Raw genomic sequence first — 21552 nt, 5'->3', positions numbered from 1 at the left:
AATAAGATAATCAAAGCTTGCTTTCCTTTTCTCCTTTTCTCCTTTTCTCCTGTTCTGCTGTTCTCCTTTTTCCTTTTCCCTTTTCCCTTTTCCCTTTTCCCTTTTCCCTTTTCCCTTTTCCCTTTTCCCTTTTCCTTTTCTCTTTTCCTTTTTCTCTTTTCCTTTTTCTCTTTTCCTTTTTCTCTTTTTCTTTCCTTCCCTTTCCCCTTCCCTTTCCCCTTCCCTTTCCCCTTCCCTTTCCCCTTCCCTTTCCCCTTCCCTTTCCCCTTCCCTTTCCCCTTCCCTTTCCCCTTCCCTTTCCCCTTCCCTTTCCCCTTCCCTTTCCCCTTCCTTTTCCCCTTCCCTTTCCCCTTCCCTCCTTCCTTCCCTCCTTCCTTCCCTCCTTCCTTCCCTCCTTCCTTCCTTCCCTCCCTCCCTCCCTCTCTCTTTCTCTATCTCTCTCTTTCTTGTTTAAATGGAAATATTTAATACCTCCTTAGTTTGTCATCAGGGCTGATTTATATTGCTACAGCAATATATGTATCTCCAATGACTGTACAAATCATGTGGTGTGGAAATGAATGTTTGCAAAAGAAAACCATACTTTTCAAATTCAGGAATAACATAATATTTTGCTTCATTTTAGCTTATGATCTTCTTCATGTACCTATTAATACCTGGGAGCCTAAAGTGCTTCCAGATGCTTCGGTTCCAGTTGTTCTTTAAGGAATGCCTGTCTTGGCAGAAAGTCCTGTTCTTGTTTCCTCAGATTGCTGTGGCTTTTGCAAACTAATAGCATTGATGTAGGGGCATATTAGCACTCCATTATCAGGCACCTCTTCTGCTTTACCCTTCCCCTCACCCTGCCCCACTGGCAGAGAAGAGGGTCTCTTCAGTGTGTGAACCAGCACGCTGATGCAGGGCAGTACTTCAAATCCCAACCCACCTACTTGAAACTGCTCTGTTGTCTCCCCCTTTGTTGACTCCAGGGGGAACCTGCACTCATTAACATAGGTACCAAAACTAAGTGTTATGGGTAATTCCGCAGATTTGTGCATGGATTGTGGAGATGTGCCAGCACATTGGAGTGAGCAGGAAAGCACGCTGACTCTGTGAATACACCCCTCCTTCTCCGTGTACTTTCTGGGCCTCATCTGGTAGTAACTGGCCTCTAGAAAGCATCTGGAATAGGGATGCGTGTCCCAAAAGTAGTGTAGAAAGGTGCAAGCAGATGCTTAGGATGAATTGCTGGAAATTTAAAAGCTGGAGAAGTGGGTGAGCTGGAATGTGTTGGAGTGCAGCAGTGACAAGGAGCTCAGCATGTTGCCCAAGAGTGGGTTAAATGTGTATTGGAAGCAAGGAAAGGTCTATGCCAGTAAAGCCCATATGCTTAATGCTTGTAGAACATCACCCATGCATGTCACATTAAACACCTGCAGAAGTGTCGAGATGATCAGAGTCAAGTTCATTATGCACAGCTCATAATGTGTTGTTATCTGTTCACCTTTGTTTGTTATGCCAGGGCTTTGCGTACTCTGTGCAATCTATTGGAGGCATCTTCGATCAAACAAATGATGAGAAGTGGTACCACTCAGCCTAACTTACTGCCCACTGACAGTTTGGTAGTTGGCTGCTTGACTGCTGAAATTTCAAAGATGAGAATTAAGCAGGTCATGACTACTCATCTTGGCTGAGTGGATTGCTCCCTCCTGTGTGCTACTCAAGTACACAGGTTGTGATTAATTTGAGTTGTTGTAAACATCATTACAGAATAGGAGGAGTGCAGAGCAAAAGGAAAACATGTAGTCTGAATGCATGGGTGTCTATTTTTGGTAATAAAACCTGGTGTATTGTGTGTTGCTTCCCATATCTGACAGAATTTTGCTTCTTTTTTGTTTATTTTTCTCCTGATGCAGCTGTCAGCAGATACACAAACCTCATCCTGTCTCCAGGGATAGACAGTCAAAATCAGGCTGATGTCAACAGCATCCTCACAACCGAGGAAGAACTGAGTGCTGTGAAGCAAGAAGGGGCAGGTTTGCAAGGTGCTAGTGGCAGCTGCATAGTAGAGAGAACAACACTGCCACCTGATGCCACCAGCAAAGGCATGCAGAAAGGTACTGTGAAAAGCAGCCGTGCTGAGGACTGCGCTGCCATCCCCATCACTGATATCGATGACTTGCTCAGCCAAATGGGTGCTCCCGAGAACAGGGCCTCGCGCACCCCGTCGCGAGCGGAAAGCCCCCTCCGAGATGAGTACACCACGATGTGCTGCTGTGGGACTGATGAAGGCTGTCCTGGTTCTGAGCCACGGCCAGCCAAGGAGGAGCTGCTGGAAAAAACTAGGAATTGTGAAGCTAATGCACAGGGAGTTTTGGGCCTGTCTGTGTTGGACTCCATTAACACAGGCAAACTTTTTACTGTGAATAAAAACTCTTTAAATAACTATTCTAGGAATTTTAGCAGCTTAAATGAGGATGAGTTTCCTGCAGCAAACTCTCTGCAAGGTAAGAGAAGCGACCCATTTCCAAAATCTATGTACGGAGCTGCAGAGGATTCTCACTCAGACACAGAGTCTGTCACAGAAAACTTCGATAGTGCTAATGAGGTGTTGCCTGGGCCATGCACTGCTGCTAATGCCTCCGCAAGCTGTACTGTAATGGAATCGGATGAGGAGCAAATTGAGATTTGTTGCGTGAACAATGAGCCACAAAAGCCTACAGAGGAACAGCATCTCACATCTGCAACAAGTTCATCCTCTCTGTCCCTGCTGCACCCGTATGGCACCAAAGTTTTGCAAACTGAGGGCTGTGCAATGTGTGGGTCACTGGAGACAAGCATCAACAAACTTGGCTTGGAGGATCATGGTGGTCCCACTCCATGTCCCTCACAGTGTTTGGATGTGTCCTCTGCAGCCTTGTGTGCTCCTTCCTCAGTTTTCCTGCCAGAAAAAGACATCCTAAAGAATTCAGTCAGTATCACTGAAGTTTACTCTTCCTGTAACAATGGTGCCTTAAGTACAGAAGATCACATGGATGCGGGGAACAGTGATGGACATACGAAATGCGGTGAATCCTTTGAAGAGGAAGGGTCTCTGCACTGCAAAAAGATAATCTTTTGCTCTGCTGGAAATGTCAATGGCTTGGAGAATGACTTGCTTGAGAAAGAAGGATGTCATGACGAGCAGAGATCCAAATCTGAAAGTGAAACAGCGGTTGATGACTGTAGTCATGCTGTTAGTTATTGCTTAGTGAAGAGAGAAACCAACAGTTTGTCCAACTTGTCTAAAACAGACAGCAATCATGTGAACACATCATCACCAAGAGCAATATCACTCAGGTCTCCCTTTCCCACTAGATCTAAAGATCCAAAGGCTAATGCAACTCATGACTTGCCAGGGAAAAATGAGAAAATTAACTCTGTGACTTCAGGAAGGACTTCAAATGGAAAAGTCCAAAGCTCAGGCACAAATCACTGCAAAGGAGCAGCAGTACCGCACAGCCCATCCTCGCAGAAAAAATCTTGTCAGGAGTCTAAGGGGATTGCACAAAAAAGTATAATGGACACCCTTTTAAATAACCAGAAGACCAAAGCAGGACCAAAACTAAAGGGGTTCACTATCAAAAGCAAAGCAAAGGCAAATTCAGATTCTTCTGGCATTAATCCTACCAAAGTCAGTGGGGCTGATCAGAAAAGGATTTCTGTTTCCCCACAGCTGTCCCCAAAACTCCTTGGGAAGAAAACATCATTGTCTAATAATTCACCAACAAGCCCAGATCCTGGCAAGAGCCTTTCAGCAGCCTCAAGGACTCTGAAGTCAGAGCTAGAAAATAAACCACCGCTAGTCATTTCTGGAGATTCACTTCTGCCTCTCCTAAATGGCACTGGCAACCCAACAGTGAGCGGTGAAATGAAGCGTGGCTGTGAGGAGCTAACAGACCTGCAGCAGGCATGGGGAAAGCCAAAAGAAAAGCAAGTTTCCATGCAGCCTGTGGTATGTCAGGGTAAGGGTGCTAAGCTGGATGATTTCAGGGCCAGGGACGGTCAGTTCAAAGTCACTTCATCTCCTCAGGGGATACAAAAAGTTGAATATGTGAAAGGGAGGACTGAGAACCCTGGAACAGGCCTGAACACGATCAAGAGCATCTACAGTGCAGATGACCTTAAGCAATTATATCTGCAAAATGTAGGACCATCTGCCGGAGGCTCTTCTTCATTGAGGTCCCCCGCAGTTCACCAGGAACAGGTGGAAGGGCAGGAGATCCAGCGTACTTTCATTGAGGTGAAGCTTTCCTCTTCATCGTCCTCTTCCTCCTCCTCCTCTGCCTCTTCCTCACCAGCATCGTTTTTGCAACTGCCATTGCTGGAGAAAACAGAAGAGGTGAATGCAGAAGTGCCTTGTCTCACTGAGGAGATGAGGAGCATGCAGTATTTCTCAAATGAGGATACTGCCAGAGACAGAAATCTCCATGGCTTATCGAAACCCGTGACAAGAACTTACTCCATGCCAGCCCAGTTATCTGGTCACTTGAGGGAGGAATGCCGTGTTGCAGAGGGTCATCCTGTACAAGGACTCCAGGATGATGCTGCAGAGGAGAAATACTCCCAGGCAGCGACAGCGATGTTAAAGATGGTCCATCTCAACCTGACGAATGGCCAGAGAGGGAAGGAGCAAGCAAACGCGTCCAGAAGCACCCAGAGGATCCATGACATGTCCCCCTCGGTGGGTGACATTGGCTACCCTGTCACCGATAGGCTGAGGATTTTCAAGAGGAATTACTTCTACTACGAGCTGAACTGGCCACATGAACCTACCTCATCCTTCTCCGTCAAACAGAGGATCAAATCCTTTGAAAACCTGGCAAATTTTGACCGGCCCATTGTGAAGGCAATTGATACTCACTCAGCTATGAGGTCTCCCCTCTCCAGGAGGTCATGTGGTGCAATGGCCGCTGCAGCCAGCCCTGCTGAGACACCACGGGCCTTGCGGCGCAGCTTGAGCTCCTACGGCGGCAGCCTGAGCCCGGCCACCGCCATGGCCAAGGCTCACACCAGTGCAGAGCCCACTCGAGTGGCAGAGGGCAGCAAGGGGGAAGGAAAGGCCCAGAAGAGCGAGAAGGACAGCGCTGGGGCAGACGCAGACGCCTTTCCCCCCTCTGCCTCACAGACACGCCGCAGCCGGGGCCTGGGGCGGCCGCCGCTGTCCCGCTCCCGACTGCGGGAGCTGAGGGCCCTCAGCATGCCCGACCTGGACAAGTTGTGTGCAGAGGGCTTCTCGGGGCCGCCACCACCCGTATGCTTCAAGACAGAGCTGGAAATCACACCCCGCAGAGCCCTTGGCTTGCCTGGCCGGAGCAACGCAGCCCTGTCCAGCCGGGGCGGCCCTGCTGAGGTGGGCGCGAGAGGGACTTGTGCCAGCAGCCCTCGGGACAGTGGCTCGGGGACTCCAGGCTCCGCTTCGGATGACGACGTGCCCCATGGCAGGTCTCCGGATGGGGAGCGCTCAGAAAAGAGCTGGTCCATCAGGTTGGTGTCAGCTTTGTGGCCGCAGTTTTGTTTTCATCCCATAAGCCTCCCCTGAGGTGAAATTTTCTCATTGCCCCATGTCCACCCCACAGCACCTTTCAGCTTTGCCCCAGATGCCATTCCCCTCACAATTCAGGGTGCCGTCCTTCATGTTATTTTAATGCATGATGGCACACACGCTTCAGTACAGGATCATAGAATCGTAGGATCGTTTGGGTTGGCGGGGGACCTTAAAGCTCATCTAGTCCGATCCCCCTGCCATGAGCAGGGACATCTCCAACCAGATCAGGGTGCTCAGAGCCCCATCCACCCTGGCCTGGAATGTCTCCAGGGATGGGGCATCGACCACTTCTCTGCGTGTTTCACCGCCCTCATTGTAAAAAGTTTCTTCCTTATCTCCAGCCAGAATCTCCTTTCCATTAGTTTAAAACTGCTACCCCTTGTCCTATCCATGAAATGCTCTATCCTGGCAAGGCCAGGCTCTGTTTCTGTGTCCCTTCTTTCTGGTTTTGGTCAGGTTTTGGCCACATTGCGGCACAGCAGCTGCTCTGGAGGGAAGGCTGCACAGCGCTGGCTGCCAGCACAGCCTGCGGTGACAAACGAGCTTGTTGTCCTGCCAGAAGCAGTCCTCAGATGTAGCTGTCTCCGTGTTTTTGTTAGTGTCTGTTGCTAAAACCGTTGGGACGGAGGAGGGGAACAGAATGGAGACGGATTTTTCAAAGTTATTCGTGAATTGTTGTATCTGCCCCTTCCCGTTCTCCCAGCATACACCATTTCTGACCTGCTTTTGAGATTCCTGCTTTTTAATGAGCTAGCATCATTTACCCTAAGGCAAACTACATCGTGTACCTGAAATGTACATGGTCTAGGAATTTAAAGCTGTCTTTTACACTTTTCTATTCATTTAAGCTTTGATCAGCTGCTCATCTCAAGCCTGGACCAGCAAAAACTGCAGTCTGTTTTGTCAACGGTTGTACCAAAATGTGATGTTGCTGCTATGCTCCAAGAAGTCAAAACACAAGTAAAGGTAAAATCCAGAAGATGAAAGTAGGTTATAGGTGATATTTTTAAGGGTTTTCTTACTGGAAGATAAAATCTCTTCTAAACAATTTTGAGCTCCTCCAGGACTCCTGTGGAATGTTACAGTTGATGGTGATCTTATTAATGCTGGTTTTCAAATGCCTGCTATACATAACACATACATAATAATGCATATGTAATAATACATAATACATTTAAATGGCATTTGTGTGTGAAAGGGTATTGTTTCTCCAGTGGAAAAGCAGTTTTGAGCCACAATGAATAGACATAGTTTAAGTGTAGAAGTATGCCTCCGTTTGAGTCATTATTATAACTGAGAAACTCCTGGTTTTGCCAATAACTGCACATCAGAATTTTAGCTTTCCACCAACCGTCTGGGTCAGACTCACTTTCCCCACCATGCAGGAGTAGCTCAGCTCCTCTCTGTGCTTGGAAGCACCCACATTTTGTTAGAAGCTGTAATTGTGGAAATGAAATTCGTCTTGTTTAGTGCTGAACTGGTGGCTTGCAACACCACAAAGCAGCTGCTGAGGGTTTGTAAGAGACTCCTGTGCCCTTTTTGCTCTCTCCACGGAAACTGGTTATTGCGTTAAGATAACGTGCTTCATTGTACAGGTGTTTAAAGGAAGCCTCCAAAGTGAAATGATTGCCAGAGCATTACTTCCCTCTGTGTTTTTGGGGAACCTCCATATCTTTTTAACATCAGAAGTTGATAAAATAATGACAGCACTGGAGGGGAAACTGACATCTGGTCTGCATAACTGCTGGCTGAATTGCATTTAGAGCATTCCTGAGTCTTATTCACAAAGGTTGCTATTTCAGACCTTAAACATGCTGGGGGAAACAGCACCTTCTGAAAATACCCAGCTTTATCTCATTCCAGGGACAGCATAGCTAAGCCTTGCAAGTCCCAAGGGGTTGGTGAGCCAAGAGGGCTTGGTAGGTTTACTGTTAAAATTAGGGCTGGATTGTCCTTCTGACCAAAGGTAATTAAGTGTTCATTGAAGTATTTTGCATGGGGTCTTGCAGAGATTGTGTATTTATGCCACCTTTCAAAGTCTGAATACTCAAATATTTATAAAGCTAAATGCTTTTTGGAGTGCACTCCCTGTCTGCGTAGTTTCTTAACCATATTTAAGCCCAGTTTGGCATGTACGCTGGAAAATTTTATGCTAATCAAATGCTGGATTTAACTGTACAATAGGACAGTTCTTCATAGTTACACAATTTCTGAAAAATGAGATGAACTGCCTGATTCAGGCTCAGTCCTTCCCGCGATAGAGTTTGTCATCATCTTTTCCTCTGAACAGTGCTGAATTTACTGCTAACATTTAGTAAGTGCTCCTAATATTAAAAATAAATATACAGGCATTTTATTGTTTAAATTCGTTTAAAACTGTTCACACTTGAGTACAGGTGAGAAGGGTCTTAGCATCTCCAGAAGAGTGTGGACTGAGAGGGTCAGCCCTGACTGCTCCTCTCTCTTTGAGCGCTGATGGATCAGTGACATGCAGCAGGGTGGCACTGGTTTCTGACACGGGCTCTGTGAATTGCAGGCATGATTCTAATGCAGAAAATCTTCCAGGGCCACTGTTTGGTAAAAATGCACGAAGTGGGGGCAAGAATTTGATTGTTGTTTCGTCAAAAAATGATATTTGTGGTTCTCTGTGCCCTTTGAAATGGAATTAAAAGGCAAAGCTGAGTCAAAATGTTGAGTTCAGAGAACTCAATATGTCATTTCATGCTAAATAGATTAGGAGGTTGGTTTCTAATGATGCGCCATTAATTCCAGTGTTGGCAGTTTCTGGAAATGACTGGTGTTGGATGGGATCTCAGGGAAAAGCTGAGATACCTGCATTCTAGTCCCCACTTCTGCTGCTCTACCCTGCAGTCAGTTACTATCCACTTACTCCACCAGATGCCTGCGTATAGTCCCCCTTACAGCACAAAATGTGGTCTCTGTAAGAGTGTCTGGTTAAGTCCTAATAACCATGCGGCAGACAGCACCAGACTTGCTGGACAGGACTGCTTCTCTGTCATGGCAAATCCTGCATTTTGGCAGCAGGCCATAGCTGTGAAGAAATCAGCTGGGGCCATGTTCAGCCCTGGTGCAGACCTGCGCCAGTCCCTTTCCTTTGGTGGATGCTCCCATTTCTACAGTAGCACATTTAGACCTGTTCGGATCACTAACAAGCTCCTTACTTTTGTCTCCCAAGTAAAAGTTAGTTCTGCTGTCCCATCCAACCTTCCCAAGCTTCAGTTTGTAGTCAGTGCTACTTGCAAGGTTGTCCAGCACTGCTGAGAAGAGGTTGATGCAACTGCCTTTCAAGGAGAAGGAGAAAGGAGAGAAGAAAAGTGTTTGTAGTTCCCTGGAAATTACAGAGCTTGCTCTAGAAAGGTGTATGGGCACTGCTGAGTTTTGACTGCAAAATGTCGAACAATGCAAAATTCATTATAGCCTGTGAAAACTAGGCTGCTGAAGGTTTAGTACCCTTCCACTGTCCTAGTTTTGACTTTGCTTTCTAGCCTCATACTGAGAAACATTTGCTGTCGTAGGAGCTCTTCAGGATGGCTGCTAGTCATTTGTATCATGAACGAAAATGCATTTCATGTCTCTGTTTTAATTCCATGAGTTGTTGGGTTTTTTTACCTGCCATAGTCTGAGGGTAGTGGGGATTTGTCACTTGTGTGAGAACTTGGTCTTGATCTTTGGGTTTTGTTTTTCTTCTCCTTCCTCCTCCCCTCCACCTCCGTTTTTCTGCTAGAGCAAAGAAGACACATACTTTGTAGTCTTACACAAAGAAGAAGGAGCTGGCCTGGGATTCAGTGTCGCTGGAGGAACAGATCTGGAACAGAAATCAGTCACGGTAAGTGATGCCTGCAAGTCATTTTTTAGCAAGCTTCACTTTAAAGCAGGCTGTTGAACAGATCAAGTGGTCGTTTATCGAGACTCACTGCAAGTCATTCACGGTCACAAAACTGTGTCTCTCAGAGGTGGCTGCATACCATCTGCTACTGAAATCACAGAGCATCTGGTAAGCGTAATTTTTATTCTTGGAGATGGGTGCCAATTACTTTTTCAGTCTTTAAAAGTCTGTTACTGGAGAGGATCGGCTAGATCTAAATCATCTGTGTGTACATAGAATTCTGCATGCAGTTGCAGTGCATGTAGCCATTTAGGGGAGATTTTCACCCCCAGCCCTTGAAGGTAAACTCTGTGCAGCAAAGTCTTTGAAGGATTTTGCAAATCCTGAGAATGACAGCTTTGTACCTCAGCAGACATTCTGGGTTTCATGTCACAAATTTGTTCTGGTGTTAGAAAGACCTGTGGGTGGCAGGTAAATGAGGATTGCTGTTTTGGCTGGTGTTTGTGTTGTTTTGCTTTTTAAACTGTTCCGTAGCATTCTTAACCAAAGTTATTGTTTGCCATGAAAGGATGTCGGTGTGTAAACAGTGATACTAAGTAAATTGTATACTGTTAGAAAACAGATCATTGAGACAGAAGAGTGCAAGACACCCATGTCTCGTCTGACAATTCCTTTATGCAGGCTATGCATTTAAATTCTGCCCTGAAAGAGAGAGGTCATTAAGTGCTGAGATTAGAAGAAGGGCATGTCTTCAGTCTTTGTGGTCTGCAGCAGCCATTGCAGGAATCTTCTGGTTTTTGCTCTTAGACAGGACCAATATAGGGAAATGTCTTACATGGAACAGTCATTCAGCTACAACATGGTCACAGTCTCGGGAATGAACTCTGCTTCTCTCCCTACAAAGGCTGTGTTCCCTGTCTGTGGTCCAAATACTCGCAGTGTCAGCTGTGAGCAAGAGGAGGGCTCAACAGTGTCCCACCCAGAGAGCTCCTCACTTAGGTACTGGGACACTACTCAAAAATATGATCTTGAGCTCTCTCAGGATGAGTAGCTGATGAAGTCTTTCTGCTGAATGCTGTTAGCCATGAGAACAAAAGAGCATCAGCTCCTGCTCTTTCCAGATCCTCTTTGTTGAGTGTGTGTAAAGCATGCTTCTCTGGTGGGAAACCTTTTAACGTCCTGGACCTACTGGGATTCTGGATGCCGGCGGCGTTTAGGGTTGGCATTGGATGCTGAGTAACTTAGATGGGCTGTTGTGCTCACAGTTGGGTGCAGAAATAGAAATTCCCAGTGCTCTTTAAGGTACGGAGGAGTTGAGCAGGTGAGGGAAGGCAGCAGATGTTTCAGACATGACTGCTGTATCCAGTTTACCTCGTGCCTTTGGGTGTCTGTATCTGTCATTGAGGCTGTTATTCCAGTTTTGAATGCCTGCTGAGACTGGCTGGAAATTTATGTCCTTGGATCTGTAAGGTTGTTTCAGGTGCCCATCTCAGCGTGGCCCTGCAAAGAGAGACATAAATGGAGCCAGAGGACTTCTGACTCCTCTCTGTTGTCTGGGTATCAGGAGAAATTCCTAGAGAAAATGCCATGCAGAATTGTGTCCACAGATTTGCTGCCTTGAGCTTTTGCCCAGTGGACCTAGAACATGGTAAGCCATACTCTGGCTGCTACAATTACAGTGCCTGATAGGCAAGTCTTGAAATACTGGGTCTTGAGTCTTTTAGTCAGTTCCTTTTATGTAAATGGCACACAACGAAGTCTCAACTGCACTTTTTTGGAGTTTACTTAAATTTTAGTCAACTCTGAATGGAATATATCCTCTGTAGAAAAAACGCATTTCAAGCCACTAAGTCACCCATTTGCATCTATTTACATGGTAGTTGATCAGCCAAATTGAGATGGACAATTAAATACTTGTACATCTTTGCACAGATGATGCGCACCACTTAGAAGTATGTGTTTGAAAACAGCACAGGATGTGTGTCCCAGACAGTGGGAATTTGAGGAGTGGGTATCGCACACCGCAGTGTTGTTCTTGGTGTTTGATATAACAAGGATGTGGATTTAATCTGTCTGTTGCTTGGAAGTACGTTAATTGAAGACCTTGAGGCGTTCAGTGACAACATGAGTGACTTGTGATATTACATGCTTTAGCTGATTTTGGTTGTCTTTGGCTTGGAAATGGCCATGCAATAATAGCATCTTTTCCTCTGCTTGCACCACCATCTCTCACTACAGTTCTTGGCCAGTCACGTAGGCCTTAGTGTAATACTTGAGGATGTTCATTGGAGCAAATGTCGTGTGCTTGATATCCAGGCAGTGGGCACTGATTGCAGACTTTGGTAGAGTCCCCGTGCTCTCCTTGGCCTGTAGAACACCATGTGTGGTCGTGAGGTCACTGCATCCTGAAGCTGAAATTTTTGTTGTAGGTGCACAGAGTGTTTTCAAAGGGAGTTGCATCTCAAGAAGGAACTATTCATCGAGGAGATCTTGTTCTGTCAATCAACGGCAAGTCTCTTGCAAGTTCAGTCCACGGGGATGTCCTGAATACTCTTCATCAGGCAAGACTATACAAATATGCGGTCATTGTCATCCAGAAGGAAAAAGACAAAGCAAACAACTTCTCCAGACTTGAGATATCAGCTACTGGCAAAAAATGTGTGGGGTCTGGAAGGGATGTTTCCATGGCAATAGGAACAGGTATGATCTTTGTCCAAGAACAGCTGGAAAGATTCCCTTGCAGAGCAGACTGAAGGGAAAATATCCATGATGTCCATGTGTTTTAGATTAAAAGTGTCTGTGCCTTATGCAATCGAAGGCAGCAAATGAAATTACCTTTAAATTTTATTTGTTCTCTTTGGAGCAGTTTGGTTTTGGTTTGGTTTGTTTTTTTTCAATATCATAACTAGGCAGAAACTTAGAAGGACATTCAGGGCCTAATCCAATTTCTACTGAAGTTAGTGATTCCACATATTCTTGCAATCCAGGATAAACTAATTTTAAGTAATAACAGTAGTCAGTGAAAGAAAGCAAATGACTAAAAAAGAAAAAAAGAAATAAAACCAACCTCAAAAAAACCTCCAAACCCTGCATTTTGTTATGCATAGGGACGGAGCTTGCCCCTTTGTAACAGCAGTTTTCATCCTGTTTCTACTAAAAACATAGAAAAAAATATTTTCGTATGACAGTAAATGGAGCTAAGCCAAATCCAAGTCAGCCATCCCACAGGAAACTAGGAATAAATGGTTTAAGTGCAGACCTATGAGTGGAATGGCAAGTTCCTGTTTGGGAACAAAGCAGCATGCCAGCATGAAGGCTGCACTTGGGGTGTTACAAACAGATCCCTCCAATTTTTGTAGAATTAGGAGAAACCCCTTTGTTACCTGTCTGCGTGCTGCAGCTTCGGGAGCAGGGGATGACCTGCTTCAGTCCTGCAGGGTCCCTGGGTGGGGTGGGCAGTGGTTACAGTAGCTGCTGACAGACCTGGTGTTGTGGCTTCCCTGGCCTTCCAGGGCAGTACCAGGCACTCAGCAGAGACCACCCAAAACGCGGACATGGAGCTGCCCTCACCCATTTTTAACCCACAATCGTTACTGGTTTGGGTTTTTTCTGTAGCATTTTTATTGTTTTATGCTTTCACCGGGATTTATAGTACAGCTTTGTAATACGGCCTAAAAGAAATAGGAAGCACTCTGTAAATGAATGGATCATTCTTTCTGGGATTGCTCCCATGGATAGAACACATGTAATTACTAGAGAAGGCATTTCTACCCTTAACTCGCTGTGTCCTGGTCGTTGACAGATGCAGAACATCTGCTGGGTGCAGGCACTAGGGGGCAACATAATGTTATAATCAACAGTATTGAGTTATTATTAATGTATTTCCATCTTGAAGGCAAAGCACAGCTTCAGATATTTTCAATAACGTTTAAAGTTGTTTCAGATAACAGTAGCAGTAATTTGTGATAGTTCAGACTGCGTAATTTTGATGTTCACACAGGGCAAAGAAGGCCCTGATTTCCAAACTGTAGATTTATTTCCTCTGAAGCAAAACCGTGTTTTATGTCAGCTACAGCAATATTGCATTATAAAAATGTCTGCTACATAGAAGGCAGCATGCACGTTCAGGTAATCGTGGTTATTTCCATACACGTGAGACCAAAAATGATTATTCACACTAGTGGTGATTAGAAACTTTTACTTAAGAGGATGTAACACATTTGTTTAATGTAATGTTTCATTCATTACTGCTTTTTTAAAAGATGTGGCTCATTGAGTAAGCAAGTGGGAGCAACTGAAAGAAAAATAAATGCTCGTCACTCAGTGTTTTTGGATTTTTTAGTTATTTTGTTGATGTTTAGAGTCATTTACTAAGTTTGCTAAACTTGTCATTTTCTGTTAACCATATAACAATATGCTGCGTATCTTGTGTCATAGATCCAAGCCTGGATATGGATGATGTAATCTGTGTTGAATTATTGAAAACCTCTGCTGGCTTGGGATTCAGTCTTGATGGTGGAAAAGCTTCCATTGCTGGAGACAGACCCTTACTTGTGAAAAGAATATTTAAAGGTACTACAAGCACGCAAATACAGTGGATATTGTTCTGGTTACCCTTTTGTGCATTGTACAGACATTTTACCTCTGGACTTGATGTTTTTGAAGCAAGCTTTGGGTTTGTGACCTTTGTTTTTTAGCATTTACTAGACAAAGTGGTCATTAAAACAGACGCTCCTGGGAATGGCTACATGTTGCATCTGCTCATAGAAGTTTGTGGTGCAGATTTACTAAATATGATGCAGTTGCTTACTGGGCATATCAACTATTCTATACATTAAATTACAGCAGCAATATAGTACGTAACAGTTTGAGAAGTTCACGCTTTTTATCCAATTCTCTTTTCTAAGAGATAATCAGTGTGGTTCCAAAGCACCATCCTGCATTGTACTCAGTTAGTAGTTTTACCTTTTTTTCCTTAGATATCAGTATTGGCTTTTACCAATAATAGGTGGTATTCATATGCCACTCTTGGATGCTCTGTTTGTGGGCAGGTAAAGTTAAATGAACCATGTGTCAAAAGGAAACCCATCCCAGAAGTATGCTGTGATTTTGATGTCTTAGTCTGGGATTCAGTTTAGCGAAAAATATAGCACTTTCTAAGGAAGATGAAGCTCTCACTGAAGCTGCAGGTTTGCGGCATTTATACAGGATTAGTTTTCAGAGGTATATTCTCTCATCAAGGAAAAAAGGCTGATATTTTCTGAATGTCATATCAATTTATCTGTGTGTTTGTTTTCCGCTCTTTAGAAGGTGATTCAGAGGGTAAAGGACAGGTTTAATTTTTGAGCTCACTAATTTCTCTCTTTAGATACAGTCCCTTGCTCCTCTCTTTTCTCCTCCCCTCCCCTCCCCACAGTGACTGATGATGTCAGTTATCATCACAGAAAACCTACTTTCACGAGCAGTGAAGGGTGTGTCCCTTCCTAGGAGCTGTTTCTCTCGATGTCATGTTTGTCCTAACTTTGCTACCCATGTTTGGTTTGTTCATCCTTGTTATCCAGGTTTGAAAATCTAGTCTGTTGTCTACTTATTACCATATTAAAATTCTGTTTGAGAAAATACATCCATGCTACGTACAAGCAGTATGTTTACTTTATCGATCAGGTTTTCTTACAGCTGCAGGGGTAAAGTACAGCATATTTCATGCACTCGTGCTGCTTCCTTCAAGGCAGACCTTTTTCTGAGAACAAGGATTTATCTTGGTTAAAATAACATTTTCTGTATGACACAGCATAGGTTAGATTGCTAGAGCTGAGCGGAACGTAAGTGACTTGTACTGAAACTGCCACTCTTGGAAAAATGGTTTATTTGCTGTTCATCACAGTGGAAAGCAAATTGTTGTGGGTTTACTTTTTTTTTTTCACACTGACTTTTTCTCCATTTGCTCCTAGGTGGTGCTGCAGAGCAATCTGGAAACATAGAAACTGGAGATGAAATTCTTGCTGTTAGTGGAAAATCATTACTTGGCCTCATGCATTACGATGCCTGGAACGTTATTAAATCTGTACCAGAAGGCCCTGTACAGTTACTGATCAGAAAACGCAGAACTTCAGTGTGATGGAAGCATTAGATCTAGTGACACTTACTAAGAGAAAAGATTTAAAACTGGCTGGAAGCTGTTTTTTGATTCTAAAACCAACACAGAAGTGTCTTAATACTCTACAGAGAGGTGCTAAGAGCCTTGGAGAACCACTGAGCAAGCGCGTGAAGAGCATCATAAAATCTCACCTAATTATCAAGGATGAAGGAAGCCAAATGTTAGAGACACTTTTGTATTATGTGGCAGTTTTAATGGAACTTCAAGACCTCTCCTGGGTTTGATTTTAAATATTTTGACTGAGATAAATAACACTGTGCCTGTCCCCGATAGATTTAGTATCTGCAGAGGGAGTATAACTTGTTGGTTGCCATCCTGTTGACAAGGATGGGTATTTAGACTGTACTGTATAACGCAGCTGTAATAAGGCTTCAGAACACTGACTAAGGGTCTGGTCCTTTTCTGTTGTAATAAGAGAATGTCTGGAACAATCTCACTTTATTCTTCTAAGTGCAGTTTTACTAGAAATGCATGACAAAAGAGTTTAATTTTGCACAATTTTAATGCCTAAAACATCAGCATTTTATTGCAAAACTGGAAAGTCCTTCAATTGTGGTGAATGCCGAGTCAGTTCATGAGTTCTAAAAACTGATGAACTGACTCGCCATCCACCACAATTGAATTGAATTTTAGATGTAACTTGTATCTGAAAGCACTTGGCATTAATGTGGTAGAAATCTGTGAGCAAGAGCATCATGCCCACCAAGGTGTAGACTGAGCTGTTAGTTATGATTAAAATGGGAGCAATAAAAATTGGGGTCTGAATTTTCATATTTAAGGTTTGCAATGTTAGAGACCTTAAAAAAATTTTTCTTTAAAAAAAAAAGAGGGGTTATTTTGTGTGCTGAGCTCTTGCAGATCTCATAGACTTAAGCGATCACAAAGCACATCTGAAAGCCAGGCTGCTTTTATTTGGCTGCAGGAGGGATTTCAACGTGTTAAGTCTGAACTGGCTATATTTGTGGTGGCTTTTAATTGCTCTTTTTTGTCTTCTCTTGTCCAGTATTTATTTTTGCTTGTGTGAGAGTGGGTGAGGGTATGTGTGTAAGATATAAGTACAGCTGGCTGTGTCAGGAAGATGCTGACGCTGAGCATTCTGGATGACGAAAGTGAACACTGTTTGTGTAGATGGGAGAAACCGTGCTGTTAGATACAGCAAAACTGACACGGTTGCAGTGTGTGAGCATTTCTTTTTGATTTTCTCACCTCTACTCACGGTAGAGGCACCAGTAGCAGAGCATGCTGCTGAGTGTTATTTGTAATCTGCCGTGCTGGCAGGAGAGTGTGTGGGTGCAAGAGGTTAGACTCTTACTTCTATGATAGCTAAACAACATAAAAGAGATACAGGAGGGAAAGGGCCAGTGTCCTTCTCAGCTGAGGATAAGTTGTTTGTTCCAGAGTGCTCAGGTTGTTTGTCACATTAGGCTGGAGACTGTTGCAGCCACCCTGCCCAGCGTGAAGAGCTTTCAGCCTGGAGATGGTCCAGATCTAAAGTGCTGCCTGTGTTTCTAGTGAGCCAAGGCACTGCGTAGCTGCTGCATAAAGGTCTGGGCTTGTCGCTTGGCCCTGCACCAAGATCATACTGTAGTTCAGTTTATTTAGATTTATTCAGCAGTGCTTGGAGCAATGCCTCCAGGTTAGTGGAGCACTCGCTTCGCTTCATTTCTGTGACAGCTTCATTAGACTGCAACTCATGACGTGCAGAGGAAAATTCAGTTCTGCAAAGCAACCTGAGACCAGGCAAGCAGAAAAGCTGTGCAATATTTCCCTGAAAATGAATAAATTTAATTATTTTTCAGTGACATATTAGCATGTGAATCAAGGGAGAGATGCAACTTTTGGTTACAGGAAAGACAATTTTGTACATATTCCAATAGCTGCTTTGCCTGCAGGATTTCTGTGGAAACCAATTCAGGTTCAGTGCTATGAAAGAACAGTGGAACTGGGTCCCCTGTGACCCTAAAGCTCAGTCACTCCATCGGGACTGGTCCTTGCCTCCGGTCACCTCCATGGTGGGAGAGGCTTCAGGAGGATGCAGCTTTTTGGGTCAGAGGACCACAATGAGGTTGTCAGCCTGTGCTAGGATACAAGAGGTTACCCCTGCATAGTTGCTGAAAAACAGGGAGAAGACATTTGGCAATGACAATTAAATGGCAAGGCTTTCTTCAGGAGTGACCCAAATCTGATTGCAATAGCGTGTATAATAGATACATAAAATGCATGTGGAATTTAATGCAGCGTAGTGAATACATACCTGTATACACATAATACGTACAAGCGCAGTACTGAGTTTTTGCTGCTTTAATGTGGTCACAGTTGTGTTTTAGGAAATGGCTTTTTTTTTTCAGTCCGCAGTTTGAAATTTTGGAGGTTCCAACGCAGGGAGGTGTATGTCTCTCTTGCTTCTAAACTGGTGTGAGCTCAAAGGTAAAGTCTTCATTTTGTAAATTAAACTTAATTTGAGGTGCTTTAAGATGATAGGTGGTAAATATTTTCAGATGCTTATTTGCAGGTACTGTTTATTGTGAGTGATTTAGAAGGCTTTCAGTTTTCAGTAATCGAATACTGTTTGGTATTTTATTTTACATGCACGTAGATATGTGTTGGCTGAGTAACGGCAAAAAGAGGGGGGGATTTTTGTGTGTGATTCAGTAGTGGCTATAATTTAAAAGATAGGTTTAGTGTTTTAAGTCAGATAGTTACTATGGATAGAATGATAGACTTTTCTACTAACATTACAGCAAGAAAAAGAAGAATATTTAACCCCGATTGTTTCTGTTCCAGAAAATAATTTGTTTGTTTTGTGAAAGAACAAGAAACATCTTTTCTGATGGTACCGGTGTTGATATGACTACAGTTGCATTTCCTGATGTCTCTGTTGGGGTGACTTTCCCCACAAAAGTGCCAGGATTTAGGCAGTCTGGGTCTGCTTTGTTTCAGACAGGATGAACAGACCAAACAGATGTGGTGAACCTTTGGTTATGCACCTGGCAAAGTAAATACTCTTTCTAAGAGCCTGGTTACACCAAAGTGACAAAGGGCATTGCATTCATTCATCATTACTCAGTAGGTTCACGAGCATTTTTGGCCTTGCTGTTTGCATATGGGTCCCCATAGTGATTCTTTGCCATGCTGCAGGGTTGGCCAGGCTCTAGGAGAGCAGTGACTCTCCAGAGACTGTAAGTTGCATCTTGGAAGACCAAAAACTCAGGATGAAATTACAGACTTGGTCCACAACTCTTCACCAGGGACCTGAAGTCCTGGGTCACATCCTGGATGTGAGAGTGGGCTCTGGTGAGATACTGCCATTGCATGTTTTGCAGCCTTTTGTATCTGGAAGCTTTTTCCAGCTTCTGTGGGGATTTGCATCTGTATTAAAAACTGTGAGATTAGGCCTAAATTAGGGAGGGAGCAACATCTGATCATTTTCTTTTTTAAAAAAAAAAAAAAGAGAGAGAGAAAATATGAGGGCAGGTAAGTATTAATAAGCAGTCGAGTGATTAATATTTTCTAATGATCTTCACCTAACTCTAGTTAATGTTCTGCAGTGGTTCTTGTCAAAGTCTGAAGGAACTATTCCCAGATGGGAATGTTTACCTGGTTCTACATTTAGGGGATATAAATGTATACGTGGAACTATTGATAAGCAGTAGACTAGATTATATGAGAAATGGGGATCCCACTGTAGTTAGGTTTTGAGTGTTAGGCTGATACACTTATTGTATGATATTGTATATTTACACTTTTATTTATATAAATAAAACTTCTTTTAATGAAAACTGTTTAATATGCCTTGTATATTACAAAAAAAAAGTGAGTGCAATAACATGAAATAGATTGTACATTTTTCAATTTGCTGTCTCTGTTATGTAAATCTGTATTGCCATAAACTGTTTTGTTTCAGGTTTTTAGTGATTTTGGAAATAAATGGTATCCTTAGTACTCGTCTGGATATTTATTTCTCTTACGCCAAAGTCTGCCTGGTCCACAGCTGGAACTGACATTGCAGGGACAAGGTTGTCTGGGAGACCACAGTCGAAGACTAAGTGTTAATGCTGTCCAGATGTGCATATGAGCTGTTAAATACCATCTAAGCTGTTAAGTATCTGGTAAAATACCACTCTCTAAGAACTGTCATTCACTGTGAAGGGGCTTAATGCATTTAAGACGTGTTAGAAGGTGTTTTGTAGGACTTGCTTCAATATCTTCAAAGCAAATATGCATTTTGTTTTTTCCTGCCCCTTTGGAAGGAAAATGTGGATGGCAAAGGTGAAATGTAGACTTTTCACCAAGAGCAGCGGTCACTGCAGCACATCACCTATAAACTGTACCTCCTGCCCAGCCCCTGAGGGAATGGGTTGTATGTATAGGTAACACGTATATACAGCTAGTCCTAGACTGGTATTTGTTCCTATCATCCACCTCACCTGGGGATAATCTCCCCTCCAAAACTGCAGTGAGCCAGCAGTGTGGGCTGGGCTGGAGGTGACCTGTCTGCGCATAGAGTAGAGCTCAGGCTGGGAGCTAGATGCCCTAATCTCCAAACTAGGGGAGTTTCCATCAAGTGTTCATAGAATCAAAGAATCACAGAATGTTAGAGAGTGGAAAGGACCTCAAAGATCACCTAGTCCAATCCTGCCAGAGCAGGAACACCTAGATGAGGTTACACAGGAATGTGCCCAGGTGGGCTTTGAATGTCTCCAGAGAAGGAGAAGCCGCAATCTCCTTGGGCAGCCCGTTCCAGGGGCCCAGAACTGGACACAATATTCCAGATGCGGTCTCACCAGGGCAGAGTAGAGGGGCAGGAGAACCTCCCTCGACCTGCTAACCACCCCCATTCTAATACACCCAGGATGCCATTGGCCTTTCTGGCCACAAGGGCACAGTGCTGGCTCATGGTCATCCTGCTGTTCACCAGGATCCCCGAGGCCCTTTCCCCTGCTCTGCTCTCTAACAGGTTGTTCCCCAACTTACACTGGTACCTGGGGTTGTTCTTGCCCAGATGCAAGACTCTACACTTGCCCTTGTTACATTTCATTGAATTTTTCCCCACCCAACTCTCCGGCCTGTCCAGGTCTCTGGATGGCAGCACAGCCTTCTGGCGTGTCAGCCACTCCTCCCAGCTTGGTGTCATCAGCAAACTTGCTGCCAGTGCACTCTATTCCCTCATCCAAGTCACTGATTAATATTTTGAACTGTACTGGTGCCAGTGCTGGTGCTTGAGGCACTCCACTAGATACAGGCCTCCGACTAGGCTCTACCCCATTGACCACGACTCTCTGGTTTCCGTCCTTCAGCCAGTTCACAGTCCACCTCACTACCCGATCATCCAGACTGCACTTCCTCAGTTTAGCTGCGAAGATGCTGTGGGAGACTGTGTCAGATGCTTTACTGAAATCAAGACAGACCACATCCACTGCTTTACTGTCATGCATCCACCTGGTTATGTCCTCATAAGATGCTATGAGGCTAGTTAAGCATGACTTCCCCTTGGTGAAGCCATGTTGACTGCCCCTGATGACGCTCTTCTCCTCAATATTCCTTCAGATGGATAAGTTGTCCTATCACCTTTCCAGGGATGGAGGTGAGGCTGACCGGTCTGTAGTTACCTAGGTCATCCTTCTTGCCCTTTTTGAAGACTGGAGTGACATTTGCTTTCCTCCAGTCCTCAGGCACCTCTCCCGTTTCCCACAGCGCAGCAAAGATCATGGAGAATGGTCTAGCAATGACTTCAGCCAGCTCCCTCAGCACCTGCGGGTGCATCCCATCAGGACCTTTGGGTTTATGGGCGTCCAGATTGCTTAATTGCTGCCTAACCCAGTCCTCATCAACTGAGGCAAACTCCTCCGTTGTCCTGACTTCCTCTGGGTCCTCAGGAGTGCGTGGCTCCTCAGGACAGCCTCCGGCAGTGTAACCAGAGACGAAGGCGGCATTCAGTAGCTCTGACTTCTCTGTATCTTCTGTCACCAGGGCACCCACCTC

The 21552-nt window shown here is 44.3% G+C and overlaps 1 protein-coding gene across 11 annotated transcripts in view; it reads left to right on the top strand.

Annotated features, from left to right (window-relative positions):
• Positions 1-19512, top strand: part of PDZD2 (PDZ domain containing 2) — a 206103-nt gene extending 186591 nt beyond the window's left edge. For all 11 annotated transcript variants that reach the window (XM_065047500.1, XM_065047499.1, XM_065047494.1 and 8 more), the window contains 6 exons: positions 1896-5505; positions 6415-6532; positions 9312-9413; positions 11843-12113; positions 13851-13985; positions 15365-19512. In XM_065047500.1, coding sequence (XP_064903572.1) covers positions 1896-5505; positions 6415-6532; positions 9312-9413; positions 11843-12113; positions 13851-13985; positions 15365-15531 — 4403 coding nt within the window. In that variant the 3' untranslated portion in view covers positions 15532-19512. The remainder of the gene's footprint in view (positions 1-1895; positions 5506-6414; positions 6533-9311; positions 9414-11842; positions 12114-13850; positions 13986-15364) is intronic.
• Positions 19513-21552: the final 2040 nt, after the last annotated feature.

Source organism: Columba livia, chromosome Z (genome assembly GCF_036013475.1).
Source record: "Columba livia isolate bColLiv1 breed racing homer chromosome Z, bColLiv1.pat.W.v2, whole genome shotgun sequence".
NCBI lineage: Eukaryota > Metazoa > Chordata > Aves > Columbiformes > Columbidae > Columba > Columba livia.
The sequence above is the reverse complement of the archived record's forward strand: the minus strand, read 5'-3'. Positions and strand labels throughout refer to the sequence as shown.